Here is a 27,735-nt window from a genome sequence, read left to right as displayed (position 1 = left end):
ATACTATAATTTATAACCGGCTTCCAGCGATCAGAAGATTTATCACGCTAGAGGTCCTTTAAGGAGAAGAGACTCAGAAACAAGCAGCGCCCCTTGAATTAGGAAGTGTACTATTTCCTTTCTGATTCCTACTTCCTGTGTAAGCCGCAAAGATGAAATGACGCTTCATAGAAGAGGGGCTTTCCACGTTCCCTTGAGATATGGCCGATCCCTGCTTGAGACCCTTTGTTAGTACAAAGAGGACGATATCCATAGCTGGAGGGTGGAAGATGGAGATACAAATGGTGTGGATGGTGTACAAGCATACAGGTGAGCTGACCATAAAGAGGACCTGTCACTAAAGCAAAGACAATTTCAAAGTGCAGTTAGAGGGAAAGAAAATGGACATACAATGTACCACCCAAGCCTTAAGATCTTGTTAGGATAATCAAAGTTCAAGTCTATTTTACAACTGATACTGAGATCTGCAAGCACAGTACAGATAGGGTTAAGTATGGTAAACATTAACAATTATAACATTAGCGTGCGCTTGCTAGAAAAACACAGGAGGAGAGCAAAGTTTCACACCCCAATAGAGTAAATATAAATCTTATAGAAAAATGGTTTAACCCAATTTCAGGTATGCAAAGGCCCAAAAGGGGGGGGGGGGGGCTTTTTAGAAACACTCTAGCTCTCACAATATTTTATATAAAAAAGGAATTTATTGTTCATACAAAGGATAGCACAATAAATTACATTGGTCTTAAGTATATTGATGTACGATTAAGCAGATGGAGTTTTTCTTAGGATACCCCAACATGTTTCGCCTGAACGAGGCTTCTTCAGGAGGATATTAATTCCTAAAGAAAGAGCTTACTGTGGACCAGTCTGCGAGAGGCCACCCACATGGATAAAAGATAAGAAAACCAGATCCGTCAATCTGTAGCACCACTCTGGGGAGGTCGTGTCAGAAGGCAAATCGCAGCAGGAGTAGAACAAGAGGAGGCGACAGCGCGTCATTTTTGTTGCCAAGGATACAGCTTATTGTGTCCATCAAAATATGCCCCTCCAATACTGCGTTTGTACTTACCCGCCTTGTTCTTGCTTCGTTTCCCTAGTCTCATGAGTGTATGTCTCAGACCAAAATCCCACGCTGCCATTTATAAAAAATGTAATCGGCCCATCGATGATGTTGTGCTTCCTCTTGCACCCGAGTCATACACTCATCTGTTAAAAAAAAGTATTTCCTCTCGAGATCTCGTGAGGTTTTGGGTGGGAAGGTCTTTTTTTTTATGCACAGATAAGTGTATTGGCACACAGCGCATGCACGCGATGAGGCGTATGATGTCATGTTGTACATCTCCCACATGCACCATGCCCCAATACATTTATTCAGTCCTTAAAGGAGAACCTTAAAGTCCTTAAAGGAGAACTATGGGGTCAGTGCTTTTCCCCATAGTTCTCCCCAGGGTCACGGGAGGACATAAACTAGCGTCCTCCCGTGACCCAAAGCTCAGTATACTGCGAGCTACAGCTCGCGGTCTACTGAGACCGCCGCAGCCGGGACGGATCCCGACATTACTGTCTGGACCCACCCAGCTGCGTGAATGACAGCTGGCTCTGCCTATCTAGAGGCAGAGCCAGCTGTACCCTCACCCTCCCCTGTCCGTTCCGCCAGTCAGCGCTGGAGGATCGGACAGGGGAGGGGGGAATTCCTGCAGGGAGCCATGAGTGACAGTCCCCACTCTCTGCAGGGACAGGATCAAGAAGTGAGCGAGCGACGGTATGCGTTCGCTCACTTCCCAATCTATTGAGCCGACGTGTGACAGTTTCATTGTCACACATTAGCTCCAACTATGAGGCTGAGTGATTTTCACTTACCTCATAGTTCTCCTTTAACTCAATTTAGGAACTAGATTCCCCCGGAAGGCAAGGGTGACGTAACTTTCTCATGGGACATCTGTGAGTCCCTGGCTATGTCACCAGTGCCTAAAAAGAAAGAAAGTGGAATCACATTAAAGGTAATCAAATCTTTTTTTTACACATCTAATGACACTTAGATGATTTTACATAAGCATAAGAGATGAATGCTGATGTAAAATTTAGTAGAAGGGAGTATGGGCCCACTTCAAGCAATATTTCAATATTTTTGTGCAAGAAATACACTTTATGCTGTCCCCCAAACTTATCAAAAGGCATTTCAAATGATTCATATGCAAATACTGACTTTCAGTTTTGAATGTCAATGCTCTGGCACACCCCCTTGCATTAAGATTGGTTAGAGCAAGAGCAATGGGGGGCAGGTGGAAGGATGAGGCACCTGGCAGAGCTCAGACTTTGTGATTGGAGGCATCCTTTACGTACTGACCACCCTGGTACAGGGCACTGTTGACATATGGAACGTCAGGCACCTCTAGATGCCCACTTGCCAAGTGTATCCCAGGTTTTATTTCGGCTTACTTCAGTCGGGCAGATGCATTAAAGTACTTTATGAGCTTTGTACAGCAATGTACAGCCTTCTGGAAACAGAGTATAGGTCAAGGAATACAGGCAGAGTTCTAATAAAAACTGAAACTGGCGGGGGCGGGTTGAAGCAGTATTCAATTCAGTTGCAGACTGAAGTAGAATTACTCTTGAAAGCTTCCTGAAACTTGTAAATGCTTTCTTTACACGTGGTCCTTACGCAAGCTACAGCCTGTGTGAACAAGGTCATAGGGAGCCATATGTCCTATCTATTCAAGGACTGATCACTTCTGATTAGGGTGATTAGGGCGATCGAGCTACTAAAAATCACCCATCTCGGTGTAACCTAAAAGGGAAGCGGGTATTAATGTCTGGCTCTGACCTCAGGGGTTCACTTGAAAACAACCCCCCCCCTATTGGTATACCTTAGTAGAAAACATTTAGCTCCGTGATTATACAGCTTACTAGGTATGTGTCTCAAGACAGTCCAACAGATAGGAACGGCTCAAAGTTGAGCCTTCACCCCTGGGTGCATTGGTGGAAGTAGAATTGGAGAGTATAAGTAAAGTTCACCTGTCCGATAGCCACAACAGGTAGTAAGAGGAAATCCCTCCAAAGAAAGGGAAATTTCTAGTGGTCAGCAAAGCCAGTGTCCTCATTGGAAGATTTCCCATCTATTCCCGTTCTGATGACAACCCAAAATGTGGGATTCCCTTTCATTCTCACTTTCAGTAATAATGGTCACCAGGACAAACAGGGGGGGCTTTTCCTAATAGAGACAGCAGTAAAAACCTGACCGGTGTTCTAAACCCTCTCCACTTTACCCGAAAAAAAATAAAAACAAAATGGCTTCAGTTGCATTTTAAAGTGACATTAAACCCTCAGATTTTTTAACATAAAACAATACTGTAATGTGCGCCTTACTGTAATCCATGGTAGTTTCCCTTCTCTTTGCTGCTCTTCCTTTTAAATCTGTATCAGTTCTCATGCTCTGCAGAACTTCTGTTTTGCAGCAGACTGCCTTGTCTCAGGAATGGATACACGGTGTCTGTGTATCCGTTTGTATAGGCTTGTAACCTGAGCCAGCACTACAGGAAGAGGCCCTGAGCTGAAAAGGGAAGTTCTCCCCAAGCATGAGAAGACATGAGGATTTAAAAGGAAGAGCAGCAAAGAGAAGGGAAACAACCATGGATTACAGTAAGGCACACATTACAGTATTGGTTTATGTTAAAAAATCTGAGGGTTTAATGTCACTTTAAGTTCTAAAAGATTGTAGCCACACTCCGGGATCTCTAACGTGCTGGTCAAGCTTCATGGTAACATATAGATCATGGATCCCACCAGGATCCTCATTCTTAGATATAGATCATCTCTCCGGTTATGATTCTTTGGAATGTGAATGTGTGTCTCAAGATGTTCTACTTGGTGAAGCAATCACTTCTGATACAAGTGGAATGCAATTGTTGTAAGAGGCAGAGAAAACAGCTTTACTTTGAAGGGAAAGTCTACCTAAATCAGCTCGGAGTACAGTAGGGCAAAGCTTGCTCCCCGATGGGACCTTACTGTTGTCCAAGACTCCTCTCCTTGGGTGCTGCTGCTCTTTAAAGTGAAACTCATAGATGTGATTTAATTTAGTCATGTAATACCTAACCACTTAAACACTCTCACCTGTATACCCTCTTTGGACCTCAGCAATTGTAATATTTCAGCTGTAGACCTACTGATATAGCAATACCTTATGAAAGAGGTATTATGGATTACATCATTAAAAATCCTTTGGCAGGTAAACAGTTAACACATATGCCTTTCAACTGTATATCGACGCTTACCCGGAGTTTCACTTTCGGTCGTTTTGTCGCATTTATACTTTAACCATTTTTATGTTTTTTGGGAGTTTAACTTTAAGCCTCTTTGATGGAATCATTATTAAAAGCAGCAATAGGCAGCCAATTGAACTCCAGCTGTGTTGGACTACAAGTATCCGCATGTCCTGCTTTGTAACCTAGCCGACCATATATACTCCATGTCTGATTGGCCGTGCTGACACTTGTAGTCAGGGCCAGATTGACATAAGGGATACTGGAGCGTGAGCTCCAGACCCACCACTGAAAATAGGCCCAGGATCACCTTGGTATGCCTGATGGCATTCCGGACCGGCTGGGCTGAACACATCTAGGCAGAGGCACCGGCAGCTCTCTGATCAAGCATATTAGGCGGCCACTCGCTGGAACCTCACAGGGCCACCTAATTAGAGAGCCTCCTCTGCTGCTTCACATCCGACCGACTGACAGCACCAGGCACATGATGCTCTTAATCCATCCCTGCTTGTAACACCTCCAGATCCAACAGATTAAAGGGTCAGTCTAACCAAAGCAGATATCAATTGCTTTATCACCCTATACAGCCATTACCGGTTCCAGCAAAGGTGTTTCACTGAGATCTCATTCGTACTGCTGAATTCTCTGCTATGTGAACGAAGAACCAGGAGTAGAAGCGAGAGCCACAAGAGGTGGCACTGGGAACTCAGGGCCACTGACATGACAAGTTAAAAAGAAACGGGTAATACAACTGGTTCATAACCATAAAGAACCGAAATTTCACATATGTGCGACTTTACCCCTGAAAAAAAATTTGCTAATCCTTCCCATTCTTTTTTTTTTTTTCTACTCCCTATTCCCATTCTGATAGAACTGTCTATACTGTTAGGAAGAGGGCTGATCACAGGCAAACATTCATATCCCCAAAAGGAATCCCCAGGACTGATAGGACTACAGACACCCCACACAATGGAAGATGGATGAATTTCAGTGAAAAGTCCCTTTAAATACACTGTGCTGAAATATTCTTAATGACTGAATTATGCACGCAGAGACCCAGTTCCTTTTCCTGTGAGAAAGTCACACAGGCTGAACTTGATACATTGAAGAAAGAAAAGAAAAAAAAGAAAAAGTACGAGCTGCATTACTGCCTTGGACAGTACCTTGTTCTTCCAAGATCCCGCTCTTCTTGTCCCCGGAGCTGACGTCGGCTTTACGGCTTTTCCTGGACCTTAAGAAATGGAAAGCACGGCCTTTTAGCATTCTACCTGCACCATGAACGTCTTCTGATAGAGCAAATACAGGAAGTGTCTTTCTCATATGGTTAAGTTCCTGTTACACTGACAAAAGTTTAACGCTTTGCAGTATGAATCAATGCCAGCAAGACTCATGCTCATATTTTCCTGTTCTGCGGCCGCAGTGCATGTGACCTGTCACTCAGCCGGTGACTGTACATGGCTAAGAGGTCAGTAGGTTTGCCAATGACACTGGGATCTCAGTAGGGACACTGAAGCTGAACTCCAGCAGATATAAAGGATACAAGGTAATGTTGCTCTGTATTCAATAAAGTGACCCTGAGCTAAATAGAAAAAATAAGCCAAAACTCATGCCTGACACAAGAAGAATTTCAATACTGACCTCTCCTGCTGCCCATGAGGGCGAATGCCCACTGTCCACCTTCATCCGTGAGTGACCGACACTTCCGGAAGGGTCAGTCTCCTGGGTCACCCGCAGTACTCAATGGTATCTCCTGCTCATCTGCATGTCACTACAGGACACAGTGGTGCAGGAGTGACCAATGAGTGCTGCAGGGGGGCGCAGGAGATCCACACTCCTGAAAAATGGATTCACAACTCCCAGCAGACTTTGGTGGACTATTCCTCAACAATGGAGATCCGGTCAGCAGTGTGGGCAGCAGACGAGGTCAGTATCATTCTTCTGTTGCACGGTATGAGTTTTGGACATTTGTATATGACAGGTTCACTTTAATACGTTACTATATGTGTTTTTTCAAAAGCAAGCAGTGTAAGAGCCTAAATCTCGTCCCTGTCAACACACTTCCTTATTTGGCCCGCTGAAAGCTGCACTGCCTCTCCATTGAATGTCTCCCAGCCAGGCTCTTCCTCTATTCATTCCTATGTAAATGCAGAGCATTCCCCCAGCACTAGATGTCCTCAGTTTGTTGGCCAGCATCATTCAACCCACTTCCTCTGAGCCCAGGTCATCATGGACCCACCCTCAGCCTGTAATTGGACAGTGAAAGTAGAAGCAGCACAGTGATGAGCCCTGTCACTCGGCTTTCTCCTACTATCAACATGTCTCTTGTCAAAACATGCACTCATTGGCTCCTTTTGCTGCTTCTTCCTCTCACACTCCAGCCCTGCTGTAAAGGTACTGCAAAAGGCCGATACCAGGTCGAATTCAGGTACTTACACGGCTTGCATTTAAAAAACACAAAATACATTATATCAGGATACATTTTACCCTTTGCTCACCCCTCCCTTTGGAACAAAAAAAAATCCCTATCTAAAAGCCCTTTTTTACTTACCTTAAGCCGTAGTCATGTGACACCACAGCTTTTCTGTTTACTTCTAGTCCTTCTTCTGTTGTCCACCTGCATGATGTGGACACTTCTTATTGGATGTCCATCCTACTCAGGATCCAGAGGAAGACTGGCATCAGTGGAGGAGAGTAATGGGGACCAGCGAACTCAGGCGCCATTGCACTGCTGAATTTGCAGTCCCCCCACCCAGAAACAGCAGCGATGAGGGACTTGGAGGGTGGCTTAGGTAAGTATATCTGACTTCACAAGGTATGGGTTATGGGTGGATGGGCTATGGGTGGATGGGTTATGGGTGGATGAGCTATAGGTGGATGGGTTATGGGTGGATGGGCTATGGGTGGATGGGTTATGGGTAGATGGGTTATGGGTAGATTGGTTATGGGTGGATGGGCTATGGGTGGATGGGTTATAGGTGGATGGGCTATAGGTGGATGGGTTATGGGTGGATGGGCTATGGGTGAATGGGTTATGGGTAGATGGGTTATGGGTAGATGGGTTATGGATGGATGAGCTATAGGTGGATGGGTTTTGGGTGGATGGGCTATGGGTGGATGGGTTATGATTGGATGGGTTTTGAGTGGATGGGCTACGGGTGGATGGGTTATGGGTGGATGGGATGGAGGGGTCGGAAAAAAAAATTGTTTTTGCCTGGAGTGGGGCTTCAATGATATATTCATGATTTTGTGTCTTTTATATCAACTTAGAGTTCAGCTTTAAATCCTCACTCAGCCGCTCATTACTGGCCCCAGATCGCCCTCTGAATCGATCAATACAACAATATTTACACACTCCAGGTAACTGCAACATTTTGGAATGTGGAATATCCCTCACACAAGCCTGCTGACTTGTAAATCCTGTCTTTGTGCCAGTGAATACACACCCCTCATTGCATAACCTAAGCCTAACTATTAGAAAGAACGATTACCTTAAAAGGTACCCAGCCAGGATAATAAGCGCAAAACAAACCAGCAACGGTACCAGGACTGATGTCAGCAACGACGAGGTATCATGCTGCGTGGATTCTGTAGTATCTAAAAATAAAAAATACAATTAATTATAGAGTAATTCCAGACGACATGTGGAATCATTCAAGAAGCTGTCAATGTTATTATGTAAACAATGCCTAAAAGAAAACTACGGGGTAACCTTTTCATCCCAACGTGTCACGGAAGGACATACACTAACCTCCTCCCGTGACCCAAAGCTCAGTATAATGCGGGCTATTGCCTGCTATATGCTGAGAGCGCCGCAGCCAGGACGGATCATGGCAATACTGACAGCGGGCTCTGCCTATCTAGGGGCAGAGCCCGCTAAGCCGGCCCCCTCACCCGTCTGTTCCTCCAGTCAGTGCTGGAGGATCGGAGAGGGGGGAATCCATGTGGGGAGCGGTGAATTACTATGTTTTCGCTCACTTCCTGATTTATAGAGCCGACCTGTGATAGTTTCAATGTCACACGTCGGCTCTAACTATGAGGATGAGTGGAAATCACACCTCATGGTTCTCCTTTAAAGGCTTGCTGTCCAGAGCAATTTGTTGATAAAATCAGAATTTTTGCTAGTAAAACAGCCTAAAACACACAAACAATTATATATTTTCTGACAGCAGGGGCCCTGTAGAAAAAAAAAAATGCTAGTTGTAATTTTTTCATACCGCACAATATTTGCGCAAATGTTTATATAACCAGTATTTTTAGGATGAAATACACTAAAATGATATTTAGTACACAGAAACAAAATAGAATACCCACTTTTTTGGTGAAATCTAAACGATGGGGTAACCTGGGGTAAATAGGCACCAAACATGACAAGCCGTAAAATTACAATACCCAAAAATTCTCTTTATGACTCCTAATGTCATATGTCACATATGGACCCCTTCTTCTTTGGCTACAGCAGCCGGAGAAATGATAGGCTGAAACCGGAAGTGGTGTAATACACATTGCTTCCTCTTTCAGTGATCGGAGGGGAGAACAGCTGCTGGAAGTGTGCTGATCTCCTTCTGATTTAAGAATGGCTGGGTCTATGGCCGTCCGAACCCTTGTATGTGAATAGCCATCACCGGCTGTTTAAAATGGTACCAAGATCACAGCTGCTGCAGCATGCCGTCATTTATTGCCGGAGAAATGATAGGCTGAAAATGGAAGTGATGTAATACACATTGCTTCCACTTTCAGTGATCGGTGGGTCGAACAGCCGTTGCAAGTGTGCTGATCTCCTTCTGATGTACGCCGCTCCTGGAGCAGTTAAAGCTGAGCTCTGGGCGGAAAAAAAACTTTTATTTCAAATATTTTCCTCAATAGCCACAATCGCAAGTGAGATTGTACACTGCGTCATTTGGAATGTGGTTGCAGCGTGGCCCCACTGACTTCAATCGGCACATTTGGCAAGCAGCACCGCCTGCAAAATGTAACATGCTGGGTTAAATTTGCTACACCACGGCTGCAGCAACGTTAACAGACCTCAGTGGCTGCCATGCGAATTTGTAGTAAGGCGGTAAAAACGCTGCCTGTTTTTACTGCCCCTTTGCCTTCGGTGTAAACTAAACCTTAGAGAGATGGCAGGGTTGGAAATCCTTGGCCAGCAGAATCATTACCTTGGGATTAGCTGCTCTGAGAAAAGCAGGATAGCTGTGACCACAGGATTTAGAGAAGGGGGTGCCCAAGTATAAGCAGTGCCATGATGAAAAAGAAAAGGCCTGGCCAGTCAGGCTATGCCCTCTCCATGTATTTCCATGCCTTTAATGCCAGCCTGCACATACATCCACATTTAAAGGCTTTGCTTCTTCCATGAGTCTAAACATCATTTCCCTTAGACTAGTTTATTGTACATCCTGCAGAGCCGCTATCACCCCCGGGAATTTCCGCTTGTTTTATTTTCCAATTACTGCGTTCTGACAAAGCTGAATCTATAAGTAACTCATAAGGTGTATCATCGGATATTCCCGGGAGTGAGGGCTTTCTGTGTTTCTCTGCGGAATCATATCCAGTCTCACTGTTATCAGGATCCTGCTAATATTTCCTGTTCTTGGAGACCAGTAATTCCCAAACTGCACTCTGCCATAAACCTCCATTATAGACTTTGGAGGAACGCTGCACATCTGTTACCATGTGCCCTACCATGTGTGTGCTATGACAATGTGCCAATGATATCCTTAATAATCATCTGTACTCATTTCTTCCATTCTACAATAACCATTATGTACATCCACATACACCACCGGCTATGTGTGCAGGGCGCCTTCCCAAGTAGGGTTCCAGTGGTTGACTTTTCACATCTTTTACCTATTTAATAAAAAATTTTATGGCAGTAGGCACACTGTGATTTTTAATTGGAGCACCCGTTACTTGCCCTCTCTCCCTTCTCATCCTCTCATTATCTCCTTTGCTCTACAAAAGCTCTCCTTAAAGACTAAAGCTGTCCATACACGGTTAGATTTTTATTTTGTTCAACCTGTCGGCACAACCTCTTCTATTTTGATAGTGCCTTGCTGATAGTTTTTTGGGTCTAATGTGCATACATGGGAACTTTCCAAAGTCAGGGATCCTGAGATTGGGGCGTGTTTAGAGGTGGGGCAAGGGGAGGGGCTAATTGCAGCATGGTGGCCATATAGAGGACTATCAGTGCTGTAGCTTGATAGTGACAGGCCGGCAGATAAATAAATTATATGATGATGAATACATTTCACATTAGAACCTCCCTTTAACATCTGAAGCCCTCACTTCACATCAAAGCCCCCCTTTTTTACATCTGGAGACATCTTCACAACAGGAGGCCCCCTTCACATCAGGAGCCCCGCTTCACAACAGAGTCCCCTGTTCACTTCAGGAGACTCCCCTTCACATCAGGAGACCCCACCTGACATCAGCAAACACTGCCTTCCAATCAAGAGACTCCTTAACATCAAAGCTCCCCATTTCACATCAGTAGCCACTTTCACATCTGAAGACCTTCTTCACATCAGGAGACCCCCCCTTCACATCAGTAGCCCCCTTCACATGTGGAGCCCCCCCTTCACATCAGGAGCCCCCATTCACATCAGGAGCCCCCATTCACATCAGGAGCCCCACTTCACAAGAAAGTCACCTGTTCCCATCAGGAGACTCCCCTTTACATCAGGAGACCACACTTGACATCAGCAAACACCGCCTTCCAATCAGGAGACTCCTTAACATCAGAGCCCCCATTTCACATCTGGAGACCTCTTTCACATCAGGAGCCCCCAATCACATCAGGAGCCCCGCTTCACAAGAAAGTACCCTGTTCCCATCAGGAGACTCCCCTTTACATCAGGAGACCCCACTTGACATCAGCAAACACTGCCTTCCAATCAGGAGATTCTTCAACATCAGATCAGAGCCCCCATTTCACATAAGTAGCCCCCTTCACATCTGGAGACCTCTTTCACATCAGAAGCCCCCCTACACATCAGCAGACCCCATTCACGTCAGGAGGCCCTTTTCACATCAGGAGATCCCCCTTCACATCAGGAGAACCTGATTCACTAAAGAGTTTAAAACATAAGACTTCATAAATGGCTGGAAATCTCCATGCAATCTCTGTGCAATAGCAACATTCTAATGACTGCAGGTAACCCCTTAAACGCCATTTATTTTTGGCTTTGTCAGCCCCCGAGGGAAGTATGTTAATTGATTGCACAAGCTTGAGGGGCTGAATGTTACTTTGCAAGCTGTTTTCTCCCCATCCCCTGGGTGTCATTTTCTGCTAGTCTTGTCGTTTAGATCAGTATGCGAACCAGGCGTGTAACAGAGGACTTCATGCACCATTCTGTCTGCCGAGGGCCAGGTGGAAGATGTAAAAGACAAGAATCCTGTTCAGTTCTTATTGTATGCAGTCCCACAGCTTGTTTCAAAAGTGCTTCAGTATATGTATATCTGGCTTATTCACTGACCATATGGAAAGCTAAGTTATCTATAAAGGCCAATGATATCTCAGTTTTCTAAGGTTAGATGAGTAAAAGATGATATGGCTGACTCTGTACATTGGTCTTTGCTTTATTTAATAAGCCTGATATCTGAATTGTCTTGATGCTGGAGCTGCCTGCAATTGTTTTTTCAAGTTTGCTCGCTGACCACTGCTGCTGTTCCATGCACCACTCCTTAGGGTGCAAAGGTGATCAGAGAGGGGGGTTTGGGATGCAGACTTGATCAATGAGAGGGGTTTGGGATGCAGAGGGGAGCAGAGAGAGAGGTTTGGAGGGGAGTGGTGAGAATAGAGGGGGGTTTGGGATGCAGACTTGATCAATGAGGGGGGTTTGGGATGCAGAGGGGAGCAGAGAGGGAGGTTTGGAGGGTAGTGGTGAGAAGAGAGGGGGGTTTGGGATGCAGACTTGATCAATGAGGGGGGTTTGGGATGCAGAGGGGAGCAGAGAGGGAGGTTTGGAGGGTAGTGGTGAGAAGAGAGGGGGGTTTGGGATGCAGACTTGATCAATGAGGGGGGTTTGGGATGCAGAGGGGAGCAGAGAGGGAGGTTTGGAGGGTAGTGGTGAGAAGAGAGGGGGGTTTGGGATGCAGACTTGATCAATGAGGGGGGTTTGGGATGCAGAGGGGAGCAGATAGAGAGGTTTGGAGGGTAGTGGTGAGAAGAGAGGGGGTTTGGGGTGCAGAGGTAAGCAGAGAGGGGGGTTTGGGATCTAGAGGTGATCAAAGAGGGGGTTTGGGGTGCAGAAGTGACATGGGGGAATGGGGATGCAAAGGTGAACAGAGAGGGGGGTCCGGAGTGCAAAGATGATCATAAAGGGGGCTTTGGGACACAAAGCAGCAGAGAGGAGGGTTTGGGGGTACAGAGGTGATCAGAGAGGTGGGTCTGGGGTGCAAAGGTGAGCAGAGAAGGGTTTTAGGGTGCAAAGTGAATAGATGGGGGGTTTGGGTGCATCTATCCCTTTACTATTTTGAAGGCCTGAAAAGTATGCTACATCCAAGCAGCCCTTAGGGCTTGTTCATACCAAATGCAGACCAGATCTGCATGAGTTTCTGCACACGCAGTGCAGTGTGTTATGTCGCATTTTTTGATGCGGGTGTTTTTTCCCCCCGTTTAAAATGGGCTTTCAGTGCGTTCCAGGGTGTTTGCATGCGTTTTTGATGCGTTTGCATGCGTTTCAGAGTGTTCCAGAGCAGGTAAAATAGGGCTTGCTGCAGTTTATTTACATGCTCTGGAACTGAACGCTGCGATGTGAACTAGAGCCCAAAATACCATTGGAATACATTGGACGCAGTTTTGATCCGGTCTGTAACTGCTCTTGCTCCTGGAACGCGCTTGGTGTGAACAAGCCCTTACTCCTTCTCTAAAATGAACACTACAGACGTGATTCGCGTGTCACATGTTTAATATTACTTTTCTGTACTTGAATATATATTTTTTAAATTGATATGAATAAAGTTTCAAGTTCTTGGATATGTCATTTCCCGTGTGCTCAGTTTGCTTCTTGAAGTGTTACCTCTCCACCCCTGTAGTCCAGCTTTGTCTTCTTGTCTTTGTCATATTGCACGCTATGGGAGGTTGGATGTTGCAGAGTTGCGCTGAGCAGGCCGGGCTTTTCTCCCCAGCTATCACCTCAATTTTGACCAAATTACACTCTTCTGATCTATATCTGTAATCAGCATTTTAACTTCAATATAACAATATAACCGCAGCCGCGCAATTATTCTCTGCTAGACATTTACAGTACAATTGTGGCTAAGTATCTATTTCCTGCCAAACCCATCGCATCAATATAACACAAACCACAAATTTAAAAGAGATGGACACGCAGCCTTGTTAAATCAGCGGCTATTTTATACGTAATATAGAAAGCCGTGGAAATGCTATCAAAACTCAATATCAAAAATGTAGTATATTTGTAGTATATTGCAGCTTATCAGTTCTTAGATGTGGTGGGTTTCCTTTACTTTTCACCCGATCCTACCAGTAACCAGTAACACACTTCCTGTCCTAAGTGTGACAACACTCACACACTGTACTGTGTCTATGGAAGAGCAGTGTTGTCACCTAGGACAGGAAGTTTGCTAGGGCAACAGAACACCTCCAGGTCTCATCGTAACACTGGGGAAAGTATTCTATAGTCTACAAGGAGAACTGGTAATGAAAGCGGATACTGCTCAAGATAACACGGCAGAGTGCAGGGACCGCAAGACGGATTTGTACCTATCACGCAGATTTAATAAAAAGTGTTCAATTGCATATTTAACAGGCCAAAATGGAGCCAATAAAGGCCATATTCACTGGCAGGTACGAGTGAATGGGCAGCTCTGCAGCCACCCAGATCACTTGACATTGATAAGCTTTCCCTGTTGAAAAAATAGATACCGAGATCACACTGCAGCAGCCAGGATCTTGGTATGGCCACTTTGGGGGGGAGACGTGTATATATATGTATGCTGGTCCTGAAGTGGGTAAAGTCCTTTTAAGACTACAAGTCCATGTATGTATGTATTCATGTCCGCCCACAGGGTGACTACACTGCTGCGTAATTTCACTGCACAGTGGGGGGGGGATTGAGTTGCAGTAGTACATGTCGCCTTCTGCAGGGTCTGCAGATACACATCTGGGCTCTTAGCAACCTGGCACACTCTGGCTGGCATCTTGCCTAGCTCTTGGCAACAGTGATGTCACTGGTTGCCAGGAGCTTGGTGGGACGCCAACCAGACCGTTCCAGTTTGCTAAGAGCTGGACGGGGAGATGTCTATGGCCCGTACACATCTCCCTGCCCTGCTCTTAGCCTCCTGTGACACTCTGGCCGGCATCTTGCCTAGCTCTTGGCAACAGTGATGTCACTGGTTGCCAGGAGCTTGGCGGGACACCAACCAGAGCGTCCCAGGTTGCTAAGAACCCTTACAAATCTCCCATCCTGGCTCTTAGCAAACTGGAACACTCTGGCTGGAAAGGGGGCGGCAGGCACACTGCAAACATTGTTCATCAGTGCGGCCATGCCGATCTGCCTGCCGCCCCCCAGTGACCCGAAGAGATGCCGCAGGCATCCTCATTTGATTGAAATGATTCATCAGCACTTGAAATAGCATTAAAAACCATTTGACTGTAATATCACTTTATGGTATAGTTGTGTAGTCCATCTGTACCCCCCGTACTACAGACACAAGTCACGGCTGGAACAGCTTGGCTTTGTGTGAACGGCACTCCGCTGAAGTGCAGTCTGAAGTGCGGAGTGCTTTCTTATGCATTATTGAACTTACAATGGAGCCAAGAGAGATCATCCGGCATCCACTCCATTCTCATTACACGGCGCTCCAGACCGCGCTGTGCCTTGGGCCTGTTTTTCCCAAAAGGGACAGCGGTGCGGTGGAAGGGGAATCGTCGTTGCCTAAGCAACACCAAAAAAAAAATAACGGGAGAGAGCAACCATCCCTTGACCATCCCTTTATCAGCAAAAAGACGATTTTTCTTCTTCTCTTTGTAATGTATTTGAAATCTATTCTTTGAATATTTTGCTTTTATATGGCATAATACTCTATGGGGGGAATGTATCAAAACTGGAGCAGCCAGAATCTGGAGCAGTTGCCTATGGCAACCAATCAGCTTCTCTCTTCAGTTTGTTCAGTTTAAGCTGCCCATACACCTTACGATTATCGGACGATTTTCGTATGTGATCGTGTTTTTGTCCGATATTCGTACGGTTGATGGGCAGTGTACAATCGCAAATACTGTACAATCGATCGACTTTTGACTAACCAGCAGGTTAGAAAACTTTGGTCGTTCGTGCGATTTTCACAAGGTTGGTGGCGTTTCCGTATGCCAAAATTCGTACGATCTACACTGCACATGCACAAGCGAAAATACGTGTGATCGATTACCGAAATACGTCCATGTGCTTTTCTGTTAATTACTGCTGATTCAACCTTGTGATAATCGGGGCAGGATGGGGCCGCCGTACGAAAATCGTACGACGGTTTGATCATCGGACGAAAAGTCGCAAGGTGTATGGGCAGCTTAAGGTTTGAAAATGAAAGGTGGATGCTGATTGGTGGCCATGCACAGCTGCTCCAGATTTTGTCTCCTCCAATTTTGATAAATTCCCCTCTATGTATGTTACTATTACTATTTGAACTACTGACTGTTTGAAGTTACACGCACACCTGTAAGTTGTTTATGCCACATGTCTATTTGTTGTATTGCATAACCTGACTTCAATAAAGAAATATTGAGGAAAAAAAAAAAGATCTATTGTTTGTTACATCAGCTATATATCATTTCCTTTCTTCCAGAATTCTGTGTTTTCTTTTATTCTGCTCTGTCCTCACTTACTTCTATACATTTTATTACAGATAATCTGGACATTAAGAGTTTGACGTGCGCAATGCAAAGGGCTGCAGGACTTATTGTATCCACATACAGTGCAGCCAGAGGAGAGTGTCATTTCCATTGCGCAAGCCGAATGTTAAAGTAGAACTCTGGGATTTTTAAACAATGAGGTGCTTGTTTTAGTCTAGGGGCAAAAATGACCTTACCCTCGGTCCTGTGGCAGTGGCTGCTCACCTCTCTCCCCCTCCACTCCAGCTGTGGTCCATAGACTGCCAGAACCTGAGGGAGAAGAGGCTTCAAGGACCGCTCTAGCAGTCAGGCAAAACTGATGATCAGGTGAGTAAATTTATTTTTGCCCGCCCTGACAAAATGAGCAGCGGTGCAGGGGTAGCCCCACTGCAAGGTTTAATTTTGTTAATTCACGGAGTTCCTCTTTAGGCATATCTGTAAAAAAAAAAGTCAAGGCAACTGGACTTGCTGTATTTTTCTTGAAGACGTTTCACTGGTCATCCAACCAGCTTTCTCAATTCAGAATGAAATTCTCTGTACAAGTCCTTCTGAATTGAGAAATGTAATGTAAATGCCGTATCAAAATGCAAATTGCAGCAGTATTGTGTGTGCAATAATTGGGGCTTTCTGAGCTACACATGCTATGAATAGACTGTGAATTAGATGGTTAGATGTCCAGTAAAACGTCTTCAAGAAAAATACAGCAAGTCCAGTTGCCTTGACTTATTTCTTACAGATATACCATGACCTGGATGAATGAGAACCTTCACAGACATCCTCTTTAGGCAGTCACTGTACCCTGGCCAGGGCCATATTACAATCACGGTAGTCTGTCGCTTCTAAGGATCACCATTTTAGGCTACCCCTGCACTGCAAGGGCCGAAAGCCATTTTTATTCTCATCACTAGATGGAGGCAAGGAGCATAGGAATTCCTATGCTTCTCAGCTCCACCTAGTGGGGAGAATGCCATGTGAACCCCATTCGGCCAGCGTATGGCTGGGCGCATGATTTATAAATCATCCCCATAGTGTATGGCCAGCTCTACAGTTATCATCTGCTCCCTCAGCTTTTTCAAACACACTTTTTCTTTCTCCTGTCCTTCAGTCCTTATATCCCAAGCAGACAATTCAGCACATATACCATTATGCATTGTGTGACTTTTTGTGGAAAGTCAGTGCGTAGGCCCTCCTCTCCATCTCTAACCACTCCCCCTGGCAGCTGACATATGCTTAGTGCCATGTGTATTAATGTAGATCTGAATTAACACTCCACTTCATTAAATGCATTCTTTAAAGGGGAACTGAACTCTGGAAGTTGTGCCCCAAGAAAAATCAAACATATAGGGCAAAAGCCGTGTTGGTAGGGCTTTACTTCCTCAATTCAGACCTCCAGCAAGGAGAACAGTGAGCACTGCATTAGTGACATCACACAATCTTATGTTCTGAGACTAGCAGTCAGAGGCAGCAGTGCCTTAGATATCACACTGAACATGGGGTTTCGACCTACTAAACACGGGGTCGCGACCCACTTTTGGGTCACGACCCACCAGTTGAGAACCAAGGCCGTAAATCATCATAACTATACACTTTGTGAGGACACGGAGAAAGATTCCAATGCTGCAGCGGAGGAGCAGACAGGCTGGAAGGAGAGCTGTGACAGCTGGCCGGCTCGCAGCTTCGGGTGAGTATAACTTTGTTATTTTGGCACTGAGAAGAAATTGAGCACTTAACTTTTGCAGTGCGGGGCAAGCCCCACTGCAAGGGTTAACAAAAATCCCTTGTTTAACTGCAGCAGGGCTCTGCTGTGTGGCAAAGTTGTGTAAATCTTAGAACTGGATGGAGAAAAACACATCCTTTGGCAGGTAAAACAGCTCCCATATATGTATTTCCTCTGTGTATTTAGCTGTTTGTATACTAACCCCATTCATAGAGAATAAACTGCATCTCTTCAATCTGAAGGGGTTAAAACAGACGCTCACGAGCTGTGATGTATAGGTGAGTCCTTCAGAATCCAGGGACAATTGATGACCCAGCCAATTATATACTTTGCTTTCAATCAAACAAACAATATAGTAATAGAGTTTCGCTGTAGCTGCTCGGCAGGTGGGAGGACAAGAGGGTTTAGTTTATCATTTGAACTAACAATGGTTCCCTCTGACTGTCAGCTAATGCAGCTATGAAAACGCAGAATATTGTGTGTGGGCGGCAGATTGCTGCAGAGGTGTGTGAGGACCACATTTCAGCTCCGTGCATAGATTAGTGAATACAGGAGGAACCTCCTGAAAACTCAATATAGAACCCTTTGACATCCCAACATGCTACTTATGGAGGGCGAGAAGGGTGTTGGAACAATTCTGAAGGACAAATCCAGCCACAATTGAGCACAGTTTGTTAGAATGTTACATTTTTGATGGACTTATGTCTTTATTTAACCTCAAATACTATGTAACTATGTAACTATTGCAGTTTGTGTTCTTATTGGGGAGATGTTTCCTCACTTCCTGTTTATTTGATGTGTGTCAGATGTCTTCTTTATACCAATGTTTGAAAATATGACATGAAGGCCAATCCAACCTGGTTCTTTGGTCTTGAATACATTATGGAAAGTATAAAACATCATCAGGGCTTACTGTGGTCTACAAAGTCATAAAGGCCAACTCCAAACCAACCCAGTTCTTTAGTCTTGGATACAGTATGGAAGCTATAGAACATCGTCAGTGTTTACTGAAGTCTAGGAAGACATGGAGGCCAACTCCAACTCAACCTGGATCTTTGGTCTTGAATATAGTATGAAAGAGATAGAACATTATCAGGGTTTACTGAGTTCTACGAAGACATGGAGGCCAATCCAATCTGGTTCTTTGGTCTTGAATACATTATGGAAGTGATAAAACATCATTAGGGCTTACTGTGGTCTTTAAAAACATAAAGGCCAACTCCAACCCAACCCCGTTCTTTGGTTTTGGATACAGTATGGAAGGGATAGAACATCGCCAGGGTTTACTGTGGTCTACAAAGATATGGAGGCCAACTCCAACCCATCCTGGTTCCTTGGTCTTGAATACAGTATGAAAGAGATAGAACATTTTCAGGGTTTACTAAGTTGTACGAAGACATGGAGGCCAATACAACCTGGTTATTTGGTTTTGAATACATTATGGAAGGAATAAAACATCATCAGGGCTTACTGTGGTCTACAAAAACATAAAGGCCAACTCCAACCAAACCCCGTTCTTTGGTCTTGAACATTGCCAGGGTTTACTGAGGCCTACAAAGACATGGAGGCCAACTCCAACCCAACCTGGTTCTTTGGTCTTGAATACAGTATGAAAGGGATAGAACATTGTCAGGGTTTACTGAGGTCTACAAAGACATGGAGGCCAACTCCAACCCAACCTGGTAATTTGGTCTTGGACACAGTATGGAAGGGATAGATTTACTGGGTTAGGCAAACTCTGGCCCTCCAGCTGTGGTGCAACTACAAACTCTATGAGACATTGCAAGACTCTGACAGCTACAGGCATGATTTCCAGAGGAAGGCTGCATGATAAGATCTGTAGTTTTACCGCAGCTGGAGGGCGGGTGTTTGCCTACCCCTGGGACAGAACATCTTTATGATTTATTGCAGTCTACGATCCATCACTTCCTGAGTGGTCACATAGGATAGAAGGAGAACTTTTCTCGGTGGGTATACAGACAGGGAGTACATAGTTACATAGTGCATAAGGTTGATAAATTCACAGTTCCATCAAGTTCAACCACTGCGTGTGTAAGTTTTATATGTTTGATTCAGAGAAAGGAATGTTCTCCTTGCTATCCAAAACAAAAATTGAATTTTTGACTGAACTTGAGTTTTTACATTTATATTTATACAGATTTATACAGACCTAAAATATTAAAATATCAACATACTGCAGTCAATTCATTCCAATTCTGTGCTCACAACACAAAAAGTGTGAACTCAAGAGGCACGCCGTATCAAAATGCAAATTGCAGCAGTATTGTGTGTGCAATAATTGGGGCTTTCTGAGCTAGCAGCTGGGTGTTTTACACATGCTATGAATAGACTGTGAATTCATAGAGAAGGAAGTCCTCTCAAAGGAGGAAGTACTGAGCTGAGTGTGCCAGTCCAGCACATTATTCATCTGAATTTCCCTCTTCTATATCATTCCTCCACTGGTGATGTCGCTAGCACTTTTTTTAGACTCTGGACGGCCTTGTGCTTTACCAGATTTTCTTACAAGAGTTGAATAGATAAACAAGAGAACACTATCAGCCAAAACACAAATTAGGCAAAAGGACCAGGAGGAATGAGAGAGAGAACCTAGCACAGGGACCAGGAGGAATATGAGAGCGAACCCAGCAAAGGGACCAGAAGGAATGGGAGAGACGACTAAGCAAAGTGACAAAGAGAAATGGGAGCGAGGGTCAGGCATAGAGACCAGGAGGAATGGAAGAGAGGACCTAGCAAAGGGACCAGGAGGAATAGGAGGGAGAAGCCTAGAAAGGGAATGGGAGGAACAGGGGTAAGGGCCAAGCAATGGACCCAAGAGCAATGGGATAGAAGGCCAAGCAAAGCTACCAGGAGAAATGGGAGACAGGTGAAAGCAAAGGGACCAGGAGGAATGGGAGAGAGGGCCAAGCAAAAGGAACAGAAGTAATGAGAGAGATGGCTCAGCAAAGTCACCAGGAGGAATTGGACGAGAAGACCCAGCAAAGGGATCAGGAGGAATAGGAGAAAGAACCGAATAAAGGGATGAGTGGCTAAACTTATCTAATGTATTTAAGTTTTTGGGGAAGTTATACAGAATTACCCAATTTGAAATCTTCTGCCCCCATGTGCTCCAAGATGGAGACTCTCATAGTTTAGAGTTAGGACCGCACTATAAGAGGTGCCTTGGCGCGGCAGTACGGCTTTCACATCCTCTGCAGAAGACGTGTATCCAAACCTCTGTTATTATCCTTAGTGGTGAGACAAGTTGTTTTACATGCTGGTTTTGTGAGTGTGCCATGATGCCTTTCTACTGTTATACAGAATAACATAACATTTTCAAGGGTATTAGGATTTGCCCTGGAGTTCTGTAAACATTTCATAAAATAAGTGCTGGAGAGTTTCAGTGTTCTTTGTGCATGCTGCAGCTACTGGGACACACTGTAAAAGGTAATTTTTGCAGTTTTGCTAACAAAATATTACAGAGGCACTGTCACTGTGCCTCCTGATGACCCACCCCCCAGCATGGTAATGTATATTCATCCATCTAGCTCCCTTGTCACCTCTCTGCTGCTGGAATACAGCTGGAGCAAGCTTGGATAAAATGGATACTGGATGTTGTTGAAGCCTACCCCAGAGAATTATGCTACTTTTGCTCCCTCCCCACGTGACAGTGTTCTGGAATGGCAATTAGCTGCTTAGGCCTGAGCACTGTCACTTGGAGGAGGTCACATCCCTTGATTGGTTGCTCTAATGGAGGCAGCGAGGACACATGGATGTGTCAGTATACCTTGCTGGGGGATTATTGTGTCATCAGAAGGCATTGTCACTGTGCCCTGAATGGAGAAAATTGGAAGTATCTCTTTAAAACAAACCTTTACTTTGTCCATGCAGGGTAAAATAACAGGTTTGCTCTTTAGCAGCACATGCTCACCTTTTCCTTCATTCTCCCACCACTCCATTCAGCCACAGGGAGTGAAGAGAATACCCCATATTTCTAAGTATGGTGGAGCATGTGACTTACCTCCTCCACTAGTGCTTGGTTATTGGCCCTGTGTTGTTATATGGAGGCATAGATAGTTCTCAGCTTGGTGTAAGCCCTGAATAGAGCAACTTGGAGCTTACACAAAACCTCTGGTGGAAGCTGAGGAGTTATACTGGAGCAGCAGGGAGCAAAAGATAAATAAGTACATGCTGCTATGAAGGGGCATTAAAGGGAACCTGTTCCTTTGTCTTGCATGGGACAAGCACTGGTTTGCTTTAAGGAGTGCATTAGCACTTATAGTGAATGTACATCTTCACAGGAAGCAAAATCAGAATTTAGTAGTAACTTGCAAAGTCATCACTCAATACTAGAACTTGAAAACTAGACTCTTCTGATTCTTGTTAAGTTTTGTTTAGATTGCTTAGGGTTAGTCACTCAACTTGGTCAGATGCACAAGGAGGGAAGGTGGTGAGGCCACAAAGAGTCCCTGCAGTCTGTGCAGAGAAGTGACACATAGACCATTTAAATACTGTTTGAGCAGGACAGAAATACTGTGAGCTCATGTGCCAGGGTCCCTGTTCTGTGTCTGGCTCCCTCACAACGTGTAACAGTAACATTCAATATGTAAAGCCAGCAAATGGTATCCTTTTCCTGTCAATGCTGCTGAATATTTTCCATTCATTGCTGTAATCAGGCTTACGCTCATAGATAAAATAATGTATTCAGCTAAGAATACACCAGCTCATATTTAAATGTACAGTATACTGTATGTTATTAGGCGAGTGAAGCTATAGGAAGATGTGAGATGAACCCCGCACCATCTTTGTTGTGGTAATTACGCAAGTGGCAAGTTAACGCAAATTACAATTTATCCATCCTACAAGTTTGTGGCAAGTTATCCTTGCTATCTGGGTAGGAGGGGTTCCTGATAGAGACTGTTTATTGATATTTATATATGTAAATCAGACATCTGTCAGCTGTGTTCATTTTTGGACATATTCCATAGCTGGTTAATATTTAGCGAACACGTCTCATTGGACGGGATCTAAAGCTCTGCATGATGAATGACGGGTAAACTGGCAGATATCAGATAAATTCATTTTCCAAGCAGCCCGAGCATCATCATCGTTGGCCAACTGATACCGGGAGATGTTATCATTGGGAACATTGCAGAGTGATGGGGGGACAATAGAGTCAGCGTGACATCTGTGCAGGATCAGATATATCACTATCACCAATGAGCAGAACAATGAACCGTTTTCGGGAAAATTGTTTGAATTTCCAGCGATTGCATATTTTTAGGTTGTCATGAATTTTCTATTCTATGCAAAGACCGCATTATGGTCGTATTGGACGAACATTTGTTCCATCTGTCGCCAGCCTGAGCGGAAACATTCTGAAAATTAAACGCCGTTCTTAACCAAGCTACGTTGTTAAAGAAGATTTTGTGATTCCCACTTTAAGAAAACCTTCACTGATAGAGGGGCAGCCATTGCACACCTCCATCTGAAAATGCTCTGGGCCTGGATGTCTTTGCTCTTCCAGGAAAGTGACCAGGATAAAAACATATAGATCAGGAAAGTCAGAGAGAAGTTTTCATACTTGCAACCAGTCTGTGAGTTGGGGAATACTGAAATCATTGGATCAGAATGACAACCAAGAATGAGTAAAAGGAGAGGTCAGCAGTGGCAGCCTTCGTTCCCTTTTCGGTACTCTTTTGCTCCATTTAGTACCTGCCCTGTCCTGGTGCATCTGACCATGCTCGGGCGACAGATTTAGATGCAGTTGATTTGAAAGGGCCTTCCTGACCTATATGAAGCACTGCAGCATGACTGGTAGGCCATAAAGAATGCCGGCAATTTGACTTATTAACCCTTGCAGTGGGGTTACCCCCTTACTGCAAGAGTTACCTGTTCGTTTTTCTCTAGGGGCAAAAATAAAGAAGAAATACTCACCTGATCCTTGGACCTGCGGTAAGTGACCACTCACCTCTCTCCTCTTTAGGGGAGAAGAGGCTGTGGGGACCGGTCTAGCATAAAGGCGTGTTGAAGGATCAGGTGAGTATTTCTTTTTTATTTCCAACCTCTAGACCAGGGGTGGGGAACCTTCAGCTGTGGTGAAACTACAAATCCCATGATGCATTGCAAGATTCTCACAGCCACAGGCATGACTCCCAGAGACAGATGCATCATGGGATTTGTAGTTTCACCACAGCTGGAGGGCCAGAGGTTCCCTACCCCTGCTCTAGGCAAAACAAGCACTCAACTTTTGTAGTGGAGGTAGCCCCACTGCAAGGGTTAATTTTTCAGAATCCTCACGTTCCGATTTAATGGCTGGCTGCCCTATATATGCATCCACGGGGCTCTACTGTTGTGTGCTGAGAGTGGGCTCACTGAGCGCTCCCAGTACACTGAGCGAGCTATCACAAAAAGCTCCTGGCCACTGTAAATACTCAGAAGCCTGCGAGATGGACTCCTGATCACATGACTGCTGTGACAGCCAATCACAGCGTTTACATCATCAAGATTTCTGACTTTAAGACCCAGTTAAAGGGCAGGTCGGGGGCAGATGCAAGTAGTTAAAAGGGTTGTCAATGCAGGTCCTCATACTACACTGTTGGTAAATAAAATGTACACCAGATTTGCTCCATATCTCTTAGTGACACTGAAAAGCAGGTCCTTGTAAATGAAGAAGTATTATATTTATCTTTCCAGTGGCCTGTGCCTTCTATCTTCCCTATAGAAACAGTAGAGATGTATGGGGTGAGTGGAAGGAACCAATGTACAGTGTAAGACATAGTAAACTCTCACTCTGGTATGACCCCAATGAGTTTGAGACAGACCCACAGGAGAAGTGGTATAATATATTAATAATATATAATATATCTTTGTTTCAGGAACATGCTTTTAGGATTTTCCTTGGTGACAGCAGTGTGGCTTTAAGGTCTCATTCAAACAGGTGTAAAGAACAGATATTTGCTTCACTCCATTGATGCTTCACTCCAAATACTTTGCAATCAAATTGCTTTGTAAGGCCAATGCCTGTTCTGTGGCATAAAATCTAACTGACTAATACACACATACATTTCAGAACGTGCTAATGTCACTTTGTCTTTTATTTCACCAGAAATGTTTGGCAGGCGTTGACAACTTCCTAAATGCCTCAATTCAAGTCAATGGCATAACGTGCCAAAGGTGACTCATGCTTAAAAGGTGTTCTGAAAGCTTTAGACAGCGCATTAGAAATGACTCCTAAACACATCAGAAATTAGACTCAACGCTTTCAATTCTTCATGCGACTCACAAGTGCTTAGTTCTTTCCAACACCTGCGAGAACTTAACTTGGTGTGCACAAGATTTTCACCAACACACTTTTATCATGCAAGTATGCTTTAAAGGTCCATCGTCAAAATATGATCCAAGGGACCACCAGGGTCCCTTTGTCAAGGTAAGCTCCTAGTAATGCAACAAAACGAAATGGATATAAAGCAAAGGCAACCCATGAAATACAACCAATTACTCCCAGATCCTACCCCATGCAGAAACAAAGTCATCTTAAGGGCACATAGTCATTTAGTAAATGTTATGTAGTAACAAGTTTCTGAAATGTTTGTTTAAAAGGGTAACTACTTCCTCTTCTCCCCCCTACTCAGGGTCTTATACTCACCTGTCCATGACCCTAGTAGATCCACACTGTGTGGTCTATGGGAAACCACTCAACCACCACTGGAAACTCTCCTAGCCAGCCCCGTAGACTTCTGCACATTCATTCCATTGGAAAGCTGTCTGCTGTTTGGTCTCTTGGTAGATGGCCTCATTATAGGAATGAATGGTATTTTGTCTGCACATATACAGAAGACTTTGAGACTGGCTGAGTTTTAGATGGCAGCTGTGCAGTTCCCAGCGGACCACATACTGTGGATCTGCCAGGATTGTGGACAGGTCATATAAATCTTAAATTAAAGAGGTGATGGTGGAAGGGGGTAGTTATTACAAGGTTAATTCAATCAAAATAAAGTTATCCTTTATTGCTGTGTCTATCAGGTGCCCACAGTTATGCAATGAAGGGCTATAGTAAGACCTAAAAAAGTAAAAAACACATTCATAATTATGAGGCATACGCCGGTAACTGCATGTGTTTCAAATCCAGAAATGTATTCATATGTTTTTGATTTATTAAGTTACTCAGTGCATGGGATATTTATGTCTTTGAAAGGCTGATATTCCAGCTGAGAGTCATATGTATAGCTTTGTGCAATTTTCTTACTTGGCGTGTTGAAATAGGAGGCGGTTGTATGATTCTCGTGTGCAGACAACACTTGGCAGAGTGTAATACCAAGGTACACAACTGGCAATGAAATCCACCCCATTGCAGCTACCTAAAAATACAGAAAAAGAAACACATGTAACTCTACATTTATTACTTTAGAAGTAAAGAAACATGAAAACAGTATATTAGTGAATCATATACATAGTGGATCCGTCTTTTCTATTTCAGTATACTTAATCAAAACATGCTTCTGAAAATAGGTGTTTCTATGTCTTGGGTTAAATGATACCTTACCACCACGCAGCCCAAACACCATGAAGAAAACTTTATGGACACCCCCTAGGAGCAGCCCAAAAGGCAGTTATCTCCATTTAAATGTTATTCCTGATTCCTGAGTATGTCCCAAGAGGAAATGCAAGACTCTGTGGCTTTTCAGGCATGCCTCCCTAAAGGTAAACATGTATTTGAACCTATACAATCTTCCCATGTCTGGGGTTACAGCAGTAAAAACTCAGGAAGGCCCCCTTTACACTTCTCCCCACCCTTCTTCCCTCTTTCCTTTCCATTTCCTCCATCAACTCCTTCATTTTTATATAAGATATCAAAATACCCATCTTGATTCTTAGATGCTTGCAGCACACATCTCTGAGGTTGACGTAAACATTAATGATTACGCTAATTTAACCAGCGCAGTAGCCACCACATCAAGCTTGCTCCCATGATGGACTACAATCTCATGTTTAGTTTACTAATTTATATTGAGATTGTAGTCCATCACAAGAGTGAGCTTGGAGCGGTGACTACTTTACAACACACACAGAGACCATGGGGAACAAAAGTAGCCACCCTCCAGAAGGAAGGACAGTATCAGCACCAATTCAGAGATGATTTGAGGATCTACAGCCTCAAATAGTTAATAGTTAAGGTACTTGAATGCATTTTTAAGATTTAACTCCTGAGTTTAGTGTCACTTTAACACATAGGCCAGAGCTATGAGATTTTTAGTGATTCAGTCATGCTGCTAGAATTGTTAGCAATTAACCGCTAGAAGTTGCACCAAACAGATAGAACAATTGGCTTCCTATAGTGGAAGCCACACAAGTTGTAGCAATTCATTGCTCATGATCGTCCACTACTGCAGTTGTTAGTAAATATGCCATGCTAAAAAATGTAGAGTACTGCAAACCTCTTACAAAGTATTCAGAGCTACAAATTAACCAGGGGGTAACCATGTGGATTGTTATGGGCGTGATTGCTCCAGGGCCTGTAAGAGCTAGGGGCCCAGCACATCATGGCTAACATAGACCTCTCTTTGTTTTATGCTGAGCAGGATTGGCTGTGCTGGATCCTGCATAGATCCCTATGGAAGAAACGCTAAATGATTTGAGTGTAGGTGTATTATGTTGTGTCACTGCAAGGTATATAAGAAGCCAGCACAGACAAGTGACCCAAATATTCACATTTGTCAATGGACTTGGCCTTTACAGAGAATCACGGCTGATTGCCTTTGCTGGAAGAGGAATCAGCCAACCTTTGAGCTGCACACAAGCCATCACAACAGCTAAACGTTACGCATTTGCCCTGGAATTACTATGTAGCCCTGGGGTTGATCAATGGCTATTTCTGAATTTGGTTGTTCGCCTCAAGTCAGCCAAAAAGGGATAAT

At 44.3% G+C, this 27,735-nt stretch overlaps 1 protein-coding gene across 2 annotated transcripts in view; it reads right to left on the bottom strand.

The window, feature by feature from the left end:
- Positions 1-27,735, bottom strand: part of PTPRE (protein tyrosine phosphatase, receptor type E) — a 158,141-nt gene that overhangs the window by 48,117 nt on the left and 82,289 nt on the right. The window contains exons 2-4 of one of the 2 annotated variants that reach the window (XM_018562687.1): positions 26,067-26,178; positions 7,748-7,853; positions 5,423-5,490 (exon numbers count right to left, since the gene is read on the bottom strand). In XM_018562687.1, coding sequence (XP_018418189.1) covers positions 5,423-5,490; positions 7,748-7,853; positions 26,067-26,178 — 286 coding nt within the window. Of the gene's footprint in view, positions 1-5,422; positions 5,658-7,747; positions 7,854-26,066; positions 26,179-27,735 lie in introns of those variants that run through there. The other variant, XM_018562761.1, reaches the window with a different exon arrangement.

The sequence above is a fragment of the Nanorana parkeri genome, unplaced genomic scaffold (genome assembly GCF_000935625.1).
Source record: "Nanorana parkeri isolate BGI_ZX_2015 unplaced genomic scaffold, ASM93562v1 scaffold2, whole genome shotgun sequence".
Classification (NCBI taxonomy): domain Eukaryota; kingdom Metazoa; phylum Chordata; class Amphibia; order Anura; family Dicroglossidae; genus Nanorana; species Nanorana parkeri.
Note: the sequence above shows the minus strand (reverse complement) of the source record. Positions and strands in the feature narration are given on the sequence as shown.